General features: G+C 40.7%; 1 protein-coding gene across 2 annotated transcripts in view; it reads left to right on the top strand.

Moving 5' to 3' along the window:
• The first annotated feature begins 897 nt into the window (after positions 1-897).
• The window catches only part of ZBTB10 (zinc finger and BTB domain containing 10), a 36,970-nt gene continuing 22,007 nt past the window's right edge, over positions 898-15,860 (top strand). For both annotated transcript variants that reach the window (XM_080802680.1, XM_080802679.1), the window contains exons 1-2: positions 898-1,887; positions 11,691-12,576. In XM_080802680.1, the coding sequence (XP_080658806.1) occupies positions 907-1,887; positions 11,691-12,576 (1,867 nt within the window). In that variant the 5' untranslated portion in view covers positions 898-906. The remainder of the gene's footprint in view (positions 1,888-11,690; positions 12,577-15,860) is intronic.

Here is a 15,860-nt window from a genome sequence, read left to right as displayed (position 1 = left end):
GCCAGACCCTGACACTCGCCAGCTGTTTGTCCTCCGCGTAGCCCGGCCCCGGCCGCACACGCCCGCCCCCTCCCCGAGACCCCCAGCCTGCAGCTCGGCCTTTTGTCCCCCGCCCCTCGGCCGACTTCCTTCCCCCCTGGCCGCACCCCCGCCCCCAGGCCGGAGGCGCGGCCCAGCCCCTTTCCTGGTCCCCTGGCGCCCCCACCCCACCCCAGCCCAGCCCCAAGCCCAGCCCCCCTCCCCCAGCCCGGCCCCCACCCTTTCCCCCTCCAGCGGTTACTGCTACCCCGGTGCATTGTGGGCGCACGGTCCGTTGTTCATTTGCCATTCGACCTCCGCCAGGGCCTGGTCGGACGGAAACGCTCCGCCGGCTTTATTGTCGGTTCGTTATGTGGCGGAGCCCAGCAGTTTAACGTGCCTCTCGCCCTCAGCGCCTGGGAAGCGGGCGACGGCGTCGGGACTCCTCGGCGCACCGGAGGAAGGATATCTGTTTGGAGGGTCGGTGTGTGCGCGCGGCTTTAAAGAGGGGCAGCGGAGGGTCTCCCCGCACTCCGCCTCTCAACTTCGAAGGCCCCACGCGCCCCCGGCTCGCTGCTCACCTCTCCGCCGCCCGCCCCCTTCTCCGCGCGGGACGCTGCCCGGAGCACAGCGGGGCGGGGGTGGAGGACGAGGAGGCTGCCGGAGGCGGCGGCCCGGCGGGCGGCGGTGGACGCGTGAGGCAGCCCCGGGAGCGAGCACGAGCCGGACGGCCGGGCGGGAGGGCGAGGCCGAGCCCCGCGAGACCGGAACGCCGGGGGTGGGGGCGGGGGCGAAGCCGAGGGGGAGCGGCGGGGAGCGCGCGGGACGCGGCCCGAGGCCGGGCGCGAGCCGGGGCACCGGGCGGCGGCGGCGGCGGCGGCGCGCGCCATGTCGTTCAGTGAAATGAACCGCAGGACGCTGGCGTTCCGAGGAGGCGGGTTGGTCACCGCCAGTGGCGGCGGCGGCGGCAGCAGCTCCACGAACAATAACGCTGGCGGGGAGGCCTCGGCTTGGCCTCAGCAGCCCCAGCCAAGACAGCCCCAGCCGCTAGCGCCTCAGCAGCTCAATGGGCGGGGGGCCGACGAGGAAGTGGAATTGGAGGGCCTGGAGCCCCAAGACCTGGAGGCCTCCGCTGGGGCGGCCGCTGCCGCCGCCGAGGAAACCAAGGAGTTGCTGCTCCCCCAAGACGCGGGCGGCCCCACCTCGCTGGGCGGCGGTGGCGCGGGGGGCCCCCTGCTAGCGGAAAGGAACCGTCGGACTCTGGCCTTCCGAGGAGGCGGCGGCGGCGGGGGTCTCGGCAACAATGGCAGTAGCCGCGGCCGCCCCGAGATCTCGGCGTGGCCCCTGAGGCATTTCAATGGGCGAGGGCCAGCGGCTGTGGATCTGGAGCTGGACGCGCTGGAGGGGAAGGAGTTGATGCAGGACGGCGCGTCCCTGAGCGACAGCACCGAGGACGAGGAGGAGGGGGCGAGCCTGGGCGACGGCAGCGGGGCGGAAGGCGGCAGCTGCAGCAGCAGCAGGCGGTCGGGCGGCGATGGCGGGGACGAAGTGGAGGGCAGCGGTGTGGGAGCTGGCGAAGGAGAGACTGTCCAGCACTTCCCGCTCGCGCGGCCCAAGTCCCTAATGCAGAAGCTACAGTGCTCCTTCCAGACCTCTTGGCTCAAAGATTTTCCCTGGCTGCGGTATTCCAAGGATACTGGCCTTATGTCTTGCGGCTGGTGCCAAAAGACCCCTGAGGACGGGGGAAGCGGGGACCTTCCTCAAGTGGGGCACGATGAGCTTTCGCGAGGGACCCGAAACTACAAGAAAACCCTTCTTCTGAGACACCACGTCTCTAACGAGCACAAACTCCACGAAGCCAACGCCCAGGTACAGTATATTCTGCTCCTACTTTTTCAGATCTTTTAGGGAGAGATTTATCAGCCAAAAAGCGACACACACTTGGGTGAAGGCATCGTTGCAGTTGTGGAATTGCAGGGAGCTGATGCGTGGGGGTTTAGAAAGCCTGGGAACAAGTTTCAAAAGTAATCTGTGTTGGGGGGGGGGGAACGGAATGACAATTTTCTAATCGTAGCGCTGAATTTATTTATTATGAGTCCGCCCTTTGCCCATCAGAATTTTTAAGAAGTTTAAGAAGGCGAGGTTGAAGGTTTTAACTCTAAAGTTGACTTTGCGGTCAAAAATTTTATTAGCTGTGATTTTTAGAAAAGCTGCCTTGTGTTTCATAGACTTTCAGCATGCTGATGGAAGCCAAATCTGGCAACTCTTTAAAGAATGAGTTAAACAATTTCCTTAACCTTTGATGCACACCCTTTCAGGAAAACATTCAGCTGAGAAAATTCTATATATCAGGTCTGGATAATGTGAAATGTGAGCGCAGTATGTAAATGTAGAGGAAGCTATTTGGATAACACTCCTTGTGAATAATATTACTAAATTCATCTCCCTTGAACTTTGTTGAACTTTATCTTACCAAAGGCATGGCTTTGGTAAACTATTGGAGTTTTTACTTGTTTCCTTCTACCCAGATTTTTGCGCTGAGATTTTCTGTAATCCTCCTTTTTAAGAAAAGTTTGTTGTAAATGCAGTTTACTTTAAACTTTGCATATTAAGGATGTTTCGTGTGATTTTATTTATATCAGGTAGTAGGCTGGTAGAGAATGTATTTCCTAAACTCCTTGAAAACATAAGTCCTTAGTTAGAAAACAGATAAACTATACTTTATTTATTTATTTGTTTGACAGACAGATCCCAAGTAGGCAGAGAGGCAAGCAGAGGGGGTGGGGGGGGCAGGCTCCCTGCTGAGCAGAGAGCCCGATGCGGGGGCTCGATCCCACCTGAGCTGAAAGCAGAGGCTTAACCCACTGAGCCACCCAGGAACCCCAGATAAACTATACTTTAGTCGTTATTTCTTGATTTAGTATTTCCAGTTTAAAGATAGTAGGCTTACCATTTTGGTAAATCCTTTTTTAAGCCGAAAGAGATGTTGAGCCAGTTCCTGTTTTAAGTCTTTTCAGACAACCTGTATGGTAGATGGAATTCATTCTTTTGTATTGGTAAAAAGTCGCTGATTTTAGAATGTCAACTTTCAGATGTGAGACCCTCTGCGTGTTTATTGGAGTGATCTTCCTGTTCAAAACACTTACACTGGAGTTAATTAGGTGCTATCCAATAACCCCATAGCACAGTAGTTTCTCAGAAGTTAACTTTAAAGCATAAGGTTATTTTTCCCATGGGAGAATGGTAATAGTTTTTGCACAAATTTGAGTTGCCTAAGCCCTAGAAGGAAGGTCACTTAAAGATGTACAATCCCAAAAGGTTAAGTAAATTGTCCTAAGTCTTAGAGTCCCTGATGACAACTGAGACTAGAGCCTATAGGGAATGTTGTAATGGAAAAAGAATGGCTTTTGGAGTAAATCTGGGTTCAGATCTCTGCAATTACTAGCTTTGTGAGCTTGGGTAATGGAGTGAAATATAACTAACATTTCCTTGTGTTCTGTATGCCGAGCACACATTACCTTACTCTGCAAAGTAATTATTTTATAGATGTAGAGTTGGGGACTTTAAAGAGTTAAGTAATACATTGTAAGATGATGGGGGGGAGGACCTGTGAAAATGAAAGTGTACTTTCCTAAATAATGTTAGGTTGGTTATTCAGAAAATTTCAAAAAGAAGAAATATTCTTAATATACAGTGGACCAGTTACTCTTATCAGCATAGTCCTGTCCCTGTAGGCAAATCTGAGTGGGAATGCAAAATATAATTAGCTGCTTAGTGAACCTGAAATCAGAGGAAGGGGAATTAGTTGGATAACCTTATGATAGACTTAGAGTGGTGTATCCTTCTCCCCTAGGCATTATCTGGATCAGGGAATTCAGTCCCTAGGTAAAACGTTTTCTAAACTTGATCTCTGAATTATTCCTCCTTTTCTCTTTGCCCCCCTCAGAAGTCCCCTTTTTAAGATATCATGTGCACGCCATCTTTCTCTTAGGACATTCTCTCATTAGGCTGAAGACAATACAATTTATAAGTCATGTGTCTAAGGTTATGTATTGGTTTCCTTGATTAGATTCTGGATGTTTCTACTCTGAATTGATCCTAACTTCTCTGTTTTCATTGCAACGTTGGTTTGGGGTGTTAACCTTGCTGTTGACCCCAGGTACTACCAGCATATCTTTGTCTTGTTGATTTGAGTGACCTTTTCAAGAATTGACTTATTCATACGGGCAGAATTCAATTAGGGGTTTTTTTTTTTCCTTTGCCCTGTAGCCTTTGACTACCTGTAGGAGGCAGTATAACACAATCTGTAAGAGCATTCTGGGGTTGGTTTAAGGTTAGGGGGACTGAATCCTAATCCTCTACTTTCTGGGCAGGCAAATGAGTTTAACTTCTAGTTCCCCTGTGTATGCAAAGTATATGTGCCAGCACGTAATCACCTAAATGCTAGCCATTATTATTTATCACCAATAACTACAAGTTTTTGGTAGCCTGGTACCTCGTATGTCTTCAGTGTTAAACCAATTTTGACAGTTTGGAAACCACTTCATCTTATGGGATCAATCCTGATTTTAGAGAATCCTAAGTTTTCCTTTTCATACCTTCAGAGACTTTGGCCATCCTGTTCTTTAAACATTCTGAGACTTTCTCATACATGCAAATTTTTTCACCACTTCATAAGAATACCTTGCATTAGCTTTGTCCTATCTTAAAAATGAAATGAGAGTTTTGTAGTTCTTCAGGCAAGAATTCAGTTTGAGGCTAAGGGTCGTTCACAGCCTTTATTCCCCTCAACTCCTCTCGGCTTTTTTAAAAGACGGATGCTTTTTGAGAGGAGGTAGGCCAAATCTTAGAATATCACAAGTCTTTCTTAGGCTGAGAGTAAGAAAAGTCCTTTTTCATTAAGTCCGGGGTGGCCAAAGAATTAAAACACATTTCTAAAAAGTTTGCTGTTCTGTAATATATTGCTCATGGGAGAGTCAAAAATAGTCTCTCAGAATCTGTTCTGAGCCTTCTATTTCAAAGACATCCTTATATTCTTCATAAGGATGTAAGGGGCAACATACAGTTTTTATTTTAAGTAGTACCTGTCTTCATCAAGGAAAGTTAAGTGATTAGGTTATACAGGATTTGACTATTTAGCCTAGAGGACTTCAAAATTGCTTTAACAGTGGTTACCACTGTATCTTGGTTCAGATCACTTTCTACCTAATTGTGAAATTTTCATAGCCTAAATTACATTCTGTCAACTCTTTTTCCAGTTTACTAAGTCTAAAACACACAGTCAGATGTATTGCTATAATTTCATTAATCTTTCTAAAAAGTAAATACTGAATTTAGGTCAATGATCTGATAGACATACCAGTGAGAGTACGTTGAGGTCCTCAACTAAAGCAAAACTGACATGGTCTGTCTGTAACAGCCTTCTTTGCATTTTACAAAGATAAGGCTTAAAGGTTTTTTGTTTTTAACAGTTTAGGAAGAAAGGCTGAAGAACCTTTCATAAAGAAATATTAAAGATGAGGGACGCCTGGGTGGCTCAGTTAGGTTAAATGTCAGGCTCTTGATTTCAGGGTTCTAAGTTCAAAGCCCCCATTGGACTCCATGCTAGGTGTGAAGCCTACTTTAAATAACCAACCAACCTCTGACCCATTAAATAAGCATTTTGTATAATATATAGGGTCTAACATTCATCATGTTTGATTTGTTAAGCTGGTTCATTTCCCCCTTCTTTTTTTTAACTTTTTAGTAGTCTTTGACAGTACCTTACAGTGTATGTAGGATTGGTTTCTTTTCTCCCTCTTTAATTTACATGAGGTAGATCCAAAGCACTGGAGCTAAAATCTGTAAATCAGACATCTTCTCTGCCCTCAAGGAACTTGTAGTCTAGTGAGAAGAGGCAGACATAATAAAATTTAGAAGTATGTTCAGGTTACAGTGAAAACGCAAAAGGAAGTCATCAATTCTGCTTGTGAAAAGTTGGGAGAAGCTTGTATAATTGGCTCTTGAACTTCATTGTGTTAAATGACTAGGTGTTGAACAGGGAGGGGTGAGCATTCCAAGCACTGCAATTGGAAGCAGCATTAACAAAATAAAATTGAGAAGTGGATAATTGGTTGCTGAGCAGGATGAAAAATCAAGTTTGAATAGGTAATAGACTATGGAGGGTCTTTTGTCATGCTAAAATGGTTGTATTTTATTCTGTTAACAAATGGGCAAACTATTTAGCAGTGTTAAATGGGAGGATCATGAAGAAATATGTTGCTGTCATAGACACCTGCTTAGTGTGTGTGTTTTGAGAAGAGTGCTGGTAATAAAGCATATCTTTGGTATCTAAAATTGGCTGAAGAGTGAAATCACCTGAAGATTTCTATTCCACCACTGATGTATAGAATTAGAATTTCCATTTTCTTCAAAAATTCGGATTTAGAAGTGGAATGTTTTTATTCTTTAAATAAAGCGTTCCAGTGGGCAGCTGCAACGAACGTAGTAAAGATTTCTTTTTTAAGATTGTATTTTTTTTATTTGAGAAGAGAGATAGCACGAGTTGGGGAGGAGAGGGAGAACAGGGAACCCAGTGCCAGGGTCTGTCCATGACCCTGGGACCATCACCTGAGCCGAAACCACCCAGGCGCCCCAAGATTTTTGTTTTTAATGCTTTCAGTTTACACGTCCATGTTTCATATTGGAAATGCCTTTTTTTCTGCTAATCCATTTACTGAAAGGATTATAATTTTGAGTAGAGAAAGTAAATAGTAGTTGTTGATTTTTTTAGCTAAAGAGTATTATCCTTTTTGGATTGACTACACATGAACTCACTGTTAGCAACTGAAATTCTCTCTCCAACTCTCCTTTCATAAGGGTGGGGGAGATTAGGTGATGGTCTTGGGTTCTCTGCCAGTTGGGGCATTATCTAGCTGCCCAAGCCAGAGTGCTGAAGACTGACCCTACAACACCCCCACAATATCTAGTTTGTTCTGTTGATTTTTATTTTCCAGATATTTTTCCAGATTCTGACCCATTACCCCTCCCCCCATTAACATTTTATGTCTTAGGTTAGTTAAGGTCCTGGTTTCTTGCAAGTATGTTGCACTATTAACAGTACCTTCACCTGGGTCACAGTATCTCTGGTTTTAGTTCCGTGATATTAGTTCCCTACTTAGCTGTCAAAACCATCTCTTATATTTTATAATCCAATCAGATGTAAGGCACCTGTCACAGTCGTTTTTAATCTGGGGGGGGAATATGATTCTCTTGATAATGGATGGAAGCTATAGCCTCCAAAAATATTCATAAGGGCATTAATTGCATTTCTTGGGCTTTGTGGAGGATCACCTTGAAGTTCTTTCATAAATCTGGAATTGTGAGGGTGCTGTAATACCGTCTTGTTTCTTTTTAATGCTGCTATGTTTGCTTGGAATGTTCATCCTCCCATCCCATTTTTTCATCTTCTAAGGCTCTGCCCAGGTCCATCTTTGAACCTCCCCACCGGGCCCACCACCACCACAAATAACTGAGCTAGGTAGACTTTCTCTCTGCTCTCTTAACACCTTTGTTACACTCTTTAGTACCTTATGAGTCTTGCCCTCTAGTGGTCTGAACTCATTTTGGGTCTACAGTTGTAGAACTTGCATTCACTTTGTGTTTATTAAATAATTGAGTCAAGTCATGATTTTTCAAGCTTTCAGCAACATTTTCCTCTGTAAGTAAAATATTTACTTTTTTTTGTTTGTTTCTCTGGAAGTAAGTTTAAAGATGCATATTATGTGTATATTTTCTTTTTTATATTAATTTTAGAAGAGTTGATTCTAAGGTCTGTTCCAGATCTGAAATCATAATTTTACTTATGGGCATCTTCACAAATAAAAAACTTGAAGACTTTTCACATTTATAGAATCTTTGATGTAACAATTTGTCTGATTTCTGAAGTCTGAATATCCTTTTTTTTTTAATTTTTAAAGATTTTACTTACTTGTCAGAGAGAGCATGCATGTGCACATACAAGCAGGGGAGAAGCAGGCTCCCAACTGAACAGGGAGCCCAGTGCAGGACTCAATCCCAGGATCATAACTTGGGATCATGAGCTGAGCCTAAGGCAGATGGATGCTTAACCCATTGAGCCACTGAGGCGTTGCTGAATGTCCATTTTCTTAAAATCTTGTTTAGCCAGTTTAGATGAATGTCTGGGCTACGTTGTGTTTTCCATTTTGGGAAAAGGAACAGAAAAGTTTCCGAGCATCTGAAGAGACCAGTTCTAGAGTTACTTAAAGCTTTTCATCAGTGTTTTTTTTTACATCTCAGTGAATTCATCAGTATACTCAGAGTGGGCATTGAGAATGTTAAAGAAGGAACCAGAGGCAGAGATGGCGTGAGTTCCTTTGGAAACTACTTTAAGATTTTTATGTTCATTACTAAGATTTTCTTAATATATTTAGTTCAGCAAATAATACCAGCAGTTTGTTTTAATGTTGTGTCCTTACTTAAGCTCTGATTTACCCAAGCGCCCAAATAATACTCCCCTTTGAGAGTACACATACTCTTGACTTGGAAAGCCTTCATTTTGAAGAGCATATTTAATAGGTGCTACAGAAACGAGGCACAGTCCTCTAATCAGTAGCGAAAAAGAAATTGGTGGTGGTGCTTATAAAAGCGAGGAACATAACTATTCTTTTAAAACATTAACAAGAAGTAGTAGTTGAATAATGTGTTTGATTTGTATATTTTGTGTTAAAATAGAATGGGCAAATATTTTGGTGGATAGGCTACTGTCTGAGTTATTTTTAAAAATTAGGACATTTGGTCTGATAATGGCTGAGAACTTCAGACTGGCCCAAAAAATGCAGAACACAGTGACCATCGCCTAAAATGACTGTATAGTTAGACACAGCCTCCTCCTTAAAGGTTTGAACTGCCAGATGTATAAACTTTATGTGGCTTCTTGATTTGCACATGCTAATTCACTGCTATCACAAATACTTCATGATGTGCTGCCAAATTTTGATCAGTGTTTAAAATTTTGCTTCTTCCAAGTGTTTATACTGTTATTGCAACATCAGAACTTTGAACCAAATGAGCTTTGCTGGACATGCATGGCATGCATATAGCAATGCTTAGTTTCAGGCCTGTATTAACAGAAGGTCGACTTTGGATGTTTCTTTATTGAGTGGAAAGCATAAGCAAATTAGTAAAAAGTCTTATTCAAAGGGACATCAAGTAAATAGTATGATGCTTTTACAGAAAATGATACTGTAGCATTAATTGTAGTTTTTAGTATTGATTTAGATCTTTATATATTCACACATTTTCATTTCCTTTTGGTAAATAGTTTAAAATTTCATCATTCACAACATACTGGTTTATGTACAAGCTCCAAGGTTAAAACAATATCTTTTTTTTTTTAATCTCACTTCCTTCACTTCACGCCTTCAAAAGCAAAAATTTGGGACTTGTGAATTAATTTGTTTTGTTTACTTCCCTTAAACCTGCCAGTTGTTCATGAAGATTGGGTGTTTGGTAGGAGGTAAAAAGAGCTAATTTAAAGCTTGAGACTTGATAGATAAGCATGTGAGGGAGCAGGATGTTATAGTACTAGGGCATTATGTCTGCTAGGCAGTGGGAACTAGTAGACTGCCAAGGGTCATTTGGAAATGAAAAGGAAAATCTCTACCTCCCGTGCATCCTTCTATAGTGATCATATACCCCAGACTTCCAGCATTATCGGTACTATTCCATTACCCCTGTGGGAATACTGAAGTGGCCTGGAATTCTAATATTTTGGTTTTTCAGTTGACTTCTCATACTTGAAAGCAACACAAAAATTCTTAAATGGATCATTGACCTGGTTTAGTTTCAAGGAAATTGACATTATTTATGTATGGCCTCCTGTGTTCAGTACTCAGACTTAACCTACTGTTTTTGTAATTTAGCCATACCCGTGTGGGGTTAAATGGAGTTGTGGGATTGTTTGGGAATCTCACCACCAATTAAAATATTGTCCCCATGAAAATTCTTTTGCAGTCTTAACTGTGTTCCCAACACCTTTCAGTTTTTTTCTTAAATTCTACCTTCTCTCTCCTCTTCTCCAAGCGTATCTGTTTTCTCAGCATGTTTTACAGTCTAGTATGTATCTTCCATGTTTTTTCCCCATAGTCATGGATGTTTGTCATTTACAGAAATGGCCTGTATTTAAATTAATATTTTATGCAAAGAAAATGTGAATTTTAGGGCCAGGAGTTTCAACCATCTTTTCTACCAGAAATATCTAAGAACATTTTTGACTGGAAAAAATGATTATTTTATTTCTCTAACAGCCATTATTGTTTGTTTGTTTTTTTTAAAGATATTTATTTATTTATTTGACAGAGAGAGAGAGACCGTGAGAGAGGGAACACAAGCACGGGTGGGTGGGAGAGGGAGAAGTAGGCTTCCCGCCTAGCAGGGAGCCCGATGAGGGGCTTGATCCCCAGACTGTGGGATCATGACCTGAGCTGAAGGCCTGAGCGGAAGGCAGACGCGTAACGGCTGAGCCACCCAGGTGCCCCTCTAAAAACCATTATTAAAGTGTGCTGTTGTTTTATGGGAATTACCATAACTTAAGAGATGCTAAACAGAACTATAGTGAATACTTGTCAGGTTGATAAGAAAATTTATAAACTTCTGAGAGTTTTGAGTTCCAGGGTGCCTAGCTGACTCACGTGGGTAGAGCATGTGCTATTCATCTGGGGCTTGTAAGTTTAAGCCCACATTGGGTGTAGCGATACTTAAAAAAATAAAATCTTTTAAAAAAAAATAATACATAAGAGAGTTTTGAGTTCAGGAATTTTACTTTACATTTACTATTTATGCCCCTAAAAAGACAACAAGGCATTTTGAAAGTTAATTGGGAAATTATATGGCTGGGTATTCCTATAGTTGAAACACATTTTCTTACCCTGGTCTTAACTTTATCTTTAGATTTAATTTCATTGACCTATTTGATTGGATGTTTACCAAGACTAAAAATTTACCTTTTTAGTAGTGTTAAATAGGATGAAGTACCCAATATTATAACTTAGATATTTTATAATTCAATGAGGGACGGTTGCATTCTTATCAGTAAGAGATAGGGCAAACTAATTTGATTCCTATATATGAAAGTTTCTCTTCATAGGAAAGTAATTGCTATTTTAATTTTAAATAATTCTGGACCCATGTCCTTGGCTTATACATGATACATGCTATTTTTTTTAAAGATTTATATTTGTTTGTTTATTTATTTGAGAGGGAGAGAATTAAAGAGCATGAGAGGGGAGAGGTCAGAGGGAGAAGCAGATTCCCCACCAGGCAGGGAGCCCAATGTGGGACTCAATTCCAGGACTCCCAGGATCATGACCTAAGATGAAGGCAGTTGCCGAGGCACCCCAATACATGTTATTCTTTAAATCAAATCCTGCTGATCCTTAATTCAGATGTGTTTGATTTTTCTTAAAATAGCAGTGGCTGGCACTAAGCTTTTTGCACTTTTCTCCTCTCAGTATTTGGAATTGTGAACACTACAGTGTCAATAAATCATGATTGCTAACAAAGTAGTGCATTTGATTAACGCTTTTTAAAAAGTTAAATTGATATTTTCCTTCATTTGGGGATTTGTAAAAAGTAAATAAAATTTAATACTAATGTTTTCCATCCAATTACAGGAGACAGAAATACCATCAGAGGAGGGGTACTGTGACTTTAATAGTAGGCCAAATGAGAACTCTTATTGCTATCAACTTCTTCGACAACTAAATGAACAAAGAAAGAAAGGTATTCTTTGCGATGTCAGCATTGTGGTGAGCGGAAAAATCTTTAAAGCTCATAAGAACATCCTGGTTGCAGGCAGCCGTTTCTTTAAGACTTTATATTGCTTTTCAAACAAAGAAAGCCCTAACCAAAACAATACTACCCATTTAGATATTGCTGCAGTTCAAGGTTTTTCAGTCATCTTGGACTTCTTGTATTCTGGTAACCTGGTGCTCACAAGCCAAAATGCCATTGAAGTGATGACAGTGGCCAGCTATCTACAAATGAGTGAAGTTGTTCAAACTTGCCGAAATTTCATTAAAGATGCCTTAAATATAAGCATTAAATCAGAAGCTCCAGAGTCTGTAGTTGTGGACTATAATAATAGAAAACCAGTTAATAGAGATGGTCTGTCTTCATCACGGGATCAAAAAATTGCCAGTTTTTGGGCAACTCGGAATCTTACTAATTTGGCAAGTAATGTAAAAATTGAAAATGATGGTTGTAACGTCGACGAGGGCCAAATAGAAAACTACCAAATGAATGACAGTAGTTGGGTCCAGGATGGTTCACCCGAATTGGCTGAAAATGAATCTCAAGGTCAAACAAAAGTGTTTATTTGGAATAATATGGGCTCCCAGGGAATTCAAGAGACTGGCAAAACAAGGAGGAAAAACCAAACTACAAAGAGATTTATTTATAATATACCACCTAATGAAACAAATTTAGAAGATTGTTCAGTGATGCAGCCACCTGTTGCCTATCCAGAAGAAGATTTATCATTCATCAAGGAAGAACCAGGTAAATATTTTATATACAAAGGTATCTCAGTTTTCATGCTAATTAACTATGATTAATTGGATATAATTGGTTGGATATAATATTGAGGTATATTTGTAAAGTATTTCTTAAACTATAGAAGTAATACACAGATACTAAATTTGAGTTTATATTAGAAGGGAGATTACTACTCAGACAATAATGTAATTTTGGTACATTTTTTCTCTCCACATGTGTATGTGAGTTCTTCAAAGTTTGTGCTAATAATGAGGTATTTGCTTATATTATTTATGGCGTGTGCACTCTTCTTCATTTATAGTTCTTTGACTTCTCTGATCTTTGGTCTCTGTGATCACTTTTTTTATACCCAGTGCTGCAAAAGATACAATGTAATCTTAGTTAAAATCTTAGTTGTAATATATAATCAGTTTGTCATTTCAGAACATTTTTAAGACCTAATGAACATTTTTTATTCCCAGTTTGGGGTGGTTTTTTTGGTAATTAAACATTTAAGTGTTTTTTAGAATTTTGCAGATGACAGTGGGATTATTCCAATTTGTTTAGAGCTGCTGTTCTTACCATAAATCTTATAGAAGTTGAAATGTTTTAAATTTGTCCCACTGTCCCCTCATTTTCATTCTCATTCATGAAGACAGGACTCTGAGCCATTTCTCCTCACTATATAACTAAAAGAATATATACAAAATCTGCATGTCACATTGTACTGTGGACCTTTTTTAATGGGTTTTAATGGGGTGGGAGACCATTGTTACAGTGTATAAATAGAAACATTTGAAACTTAATTGCCTTTGCTTAACTTAATTATACTTGAAGAAGCAGCCCAGTGGATTTGAGGTTTTCCTATGCAGACCCCAGACTTAAGGTATATGTCTACCACTGTCACATATGATTCAGTGTTTGTTCGGCTGCCTCAAAGCTCTGTAACTATTCAGTGTATGATTTACATCATGGTGATTATCTAGGGATGGAATACTTTGTTAAAAAGAATGACTGTTTTTAGTTCTACAGGACAGAATGCCATAGTAATCCTATGAAATGGTTTCGCTGGCCTTTTAGGTGTAGATTTAATTTCCGTTGGTTTTCGGATTTACTTAGGTGAAAATCAGCATATTTGCATAATGAATATGATTTAGTGATCTTTTCCCTCATACTTGTTGACGGTTACATAATTAAATCTCAGAGGCAGTTTCTTTCAAGTATTAAGGGTAGATTTTCATAGTATTGCTTTATTTTGGCTTAATTTTTAATATAGAAGACATTGAAATTCTCAAAGATGAGCTACATTGTTTTTATGCTGCAGAGATTGATCACTTAATAGTATGGTGGGAACCTTGTGTTTTTTTTAAAATACACATATGCATGTGCGCACACACACGATTTAAGGGATAAGCAGGTTTTGGAGGTAGTATTGGCAAAACCGATCAGAGCTAACCCTTTCTTAATGCCACATACAGTTGGAATAATTCAAAGGAAAGCACTACTATTGAGCCACAGTGCATAGTTTACAAACTGCTTTTAAAAAAAAATTATTTATTAAAGCACAAGCAGGGGGAGCAGCAGGCAGAGGGAGAAGGAGAAGTGGGCTCCCTGCTGAACAGGGAGCCTGACATGGGGCTTGATTCCAGGACCCTGCCGAGCCACCCAGGTGCCCCTACAATGCATACTTTAAAAAACAGCATTACTAGCTATTGTTTTGGCAAGCACCCCCTCAGCTGAGTTTGTATCGCTGGAATAGATGTATCATAAATTTTTGGCAGTCTAATACACTTTCAGTTTATCTCTTACATCTTACAACTTACAAAATTTTATCATGTTAGGGGTATCACTTTGGTGTCTGAACCTTGCCTAACTGACATTTCATCAGTGATACACTATATTCCAGCTGTTAAACTTATTGCAACTTCTCAGTGCCTCTAAATCCAATGTCATTGAGTGGCAGGAAATGGGGTGTCTTACAAGGATATTATGATTAGGACATAATATGATACAGAGCCAGGGTTTGGCAAATTTTTGCTGTAAAGGACCAAACAGTAAATATTTCTGGTTTTGCTGGTCATAAAGTTACTTAACTCTGTACCATTGCAGCCCAAAATGTGGTCACAGACATTAAGTATACACAGAAGATTATGAATATGCTTCAGTAGAGCTTTATTGCCAACCCTTGGTATAGAGCAGTGGGTCTTAATCTTTCTTGACTGCATATTGACATTACTTGGGAACTTTGAAGACCATGATGCTTGGGTCTTTGCAGTAGAGATTGAGATAACTGGTTCAGGGATGTTGCCTGGTTGTTGGAATATTTATAAGCTCTGTAGGTGATTACACTGTGAATGAAGTTTGAGATCCACTGACAAAGAGGAAAGAGCCAAAATTGAGTCATGATTTGAAGATGAGCTCTGTACTTAACTGTGTGACTGTGACCAAATTAAACTCCAGTCTTCAGTTTCCTCATCTTTAAAGTGTGGTACTTATTTTAAGGAATTAATTAAGAAAATTAAATGACAAAAGCACAACTGTCAAGGTCATTATAGATCCCCTTAAAATGGGAGATTTGTGATTATTTAAAATGAGTTTTCCAGTGCAGTATGCTTTCTACTAGATTCTAGAAGTTACTTTATTTTGAGCCAAAATTCGTTCTTTTAAACTTCATGATTATCTGCCATTTTGAGTAGTATAATCTGAGCCTAACCTATTGACCAGATAACCAACCCTTCAGATATTATAGATAATTTATTAAACTAAGTGAATTCCTTATGAATTCCAAGCCCCTTTACCATCTTTCTTACAATCCACCTGGTTTTTTTTCACCCAGAAATTTTGGTGTACAAAATTAACTACAACTCTGGAGGCAAATTCTAACCAATATAGAACACAGTGGGTCTGTGTTTATCAAGGTTAAGGCCTGTCTCAAGGTCATTCAGCTAGTAAAAATAGAGGCAGGTTTCATGTTTAAGACCGACTCACATTAAAACCTTGCAATTAATGAACTGGTAGACTCAGTCTTTAAAAAGAAAAAAAAAATTGGTCCCTTTTAAAACCACAGACATTTTTATGAACTGCACCATCACTGGTTATACTTCGATTTCCACTTATTGAGAAAATACTGATAATGTTCAGTGATATAAGTGCTTTTAAATAAATTTAAAGTTCTGTAGGTAAATATCTGAAAAGACATAGTAAATTATTTTTATGGCCTATGAGCAACGCTTGGCATATTTGGACTTGTGGATCCCCTTAAGAATGACTTCCCCAGACTCTTTTTTTTTTTTTTTTTTTTTTTTTTT

This window comes from Martes martes (genome assembly GCF_963455335.1).
Source record: "Martes martes genome assembly, chromosome: 4".
Classification (NCBI taxonomy): Eukaryota; Metazoa; Chordata; class Mammalia; order Carnivora; family Mustelidae; genus Martes; species Martes martes.
This window is presented reverse-complemented; position numbering and strand designations above follow the sequence as displayed.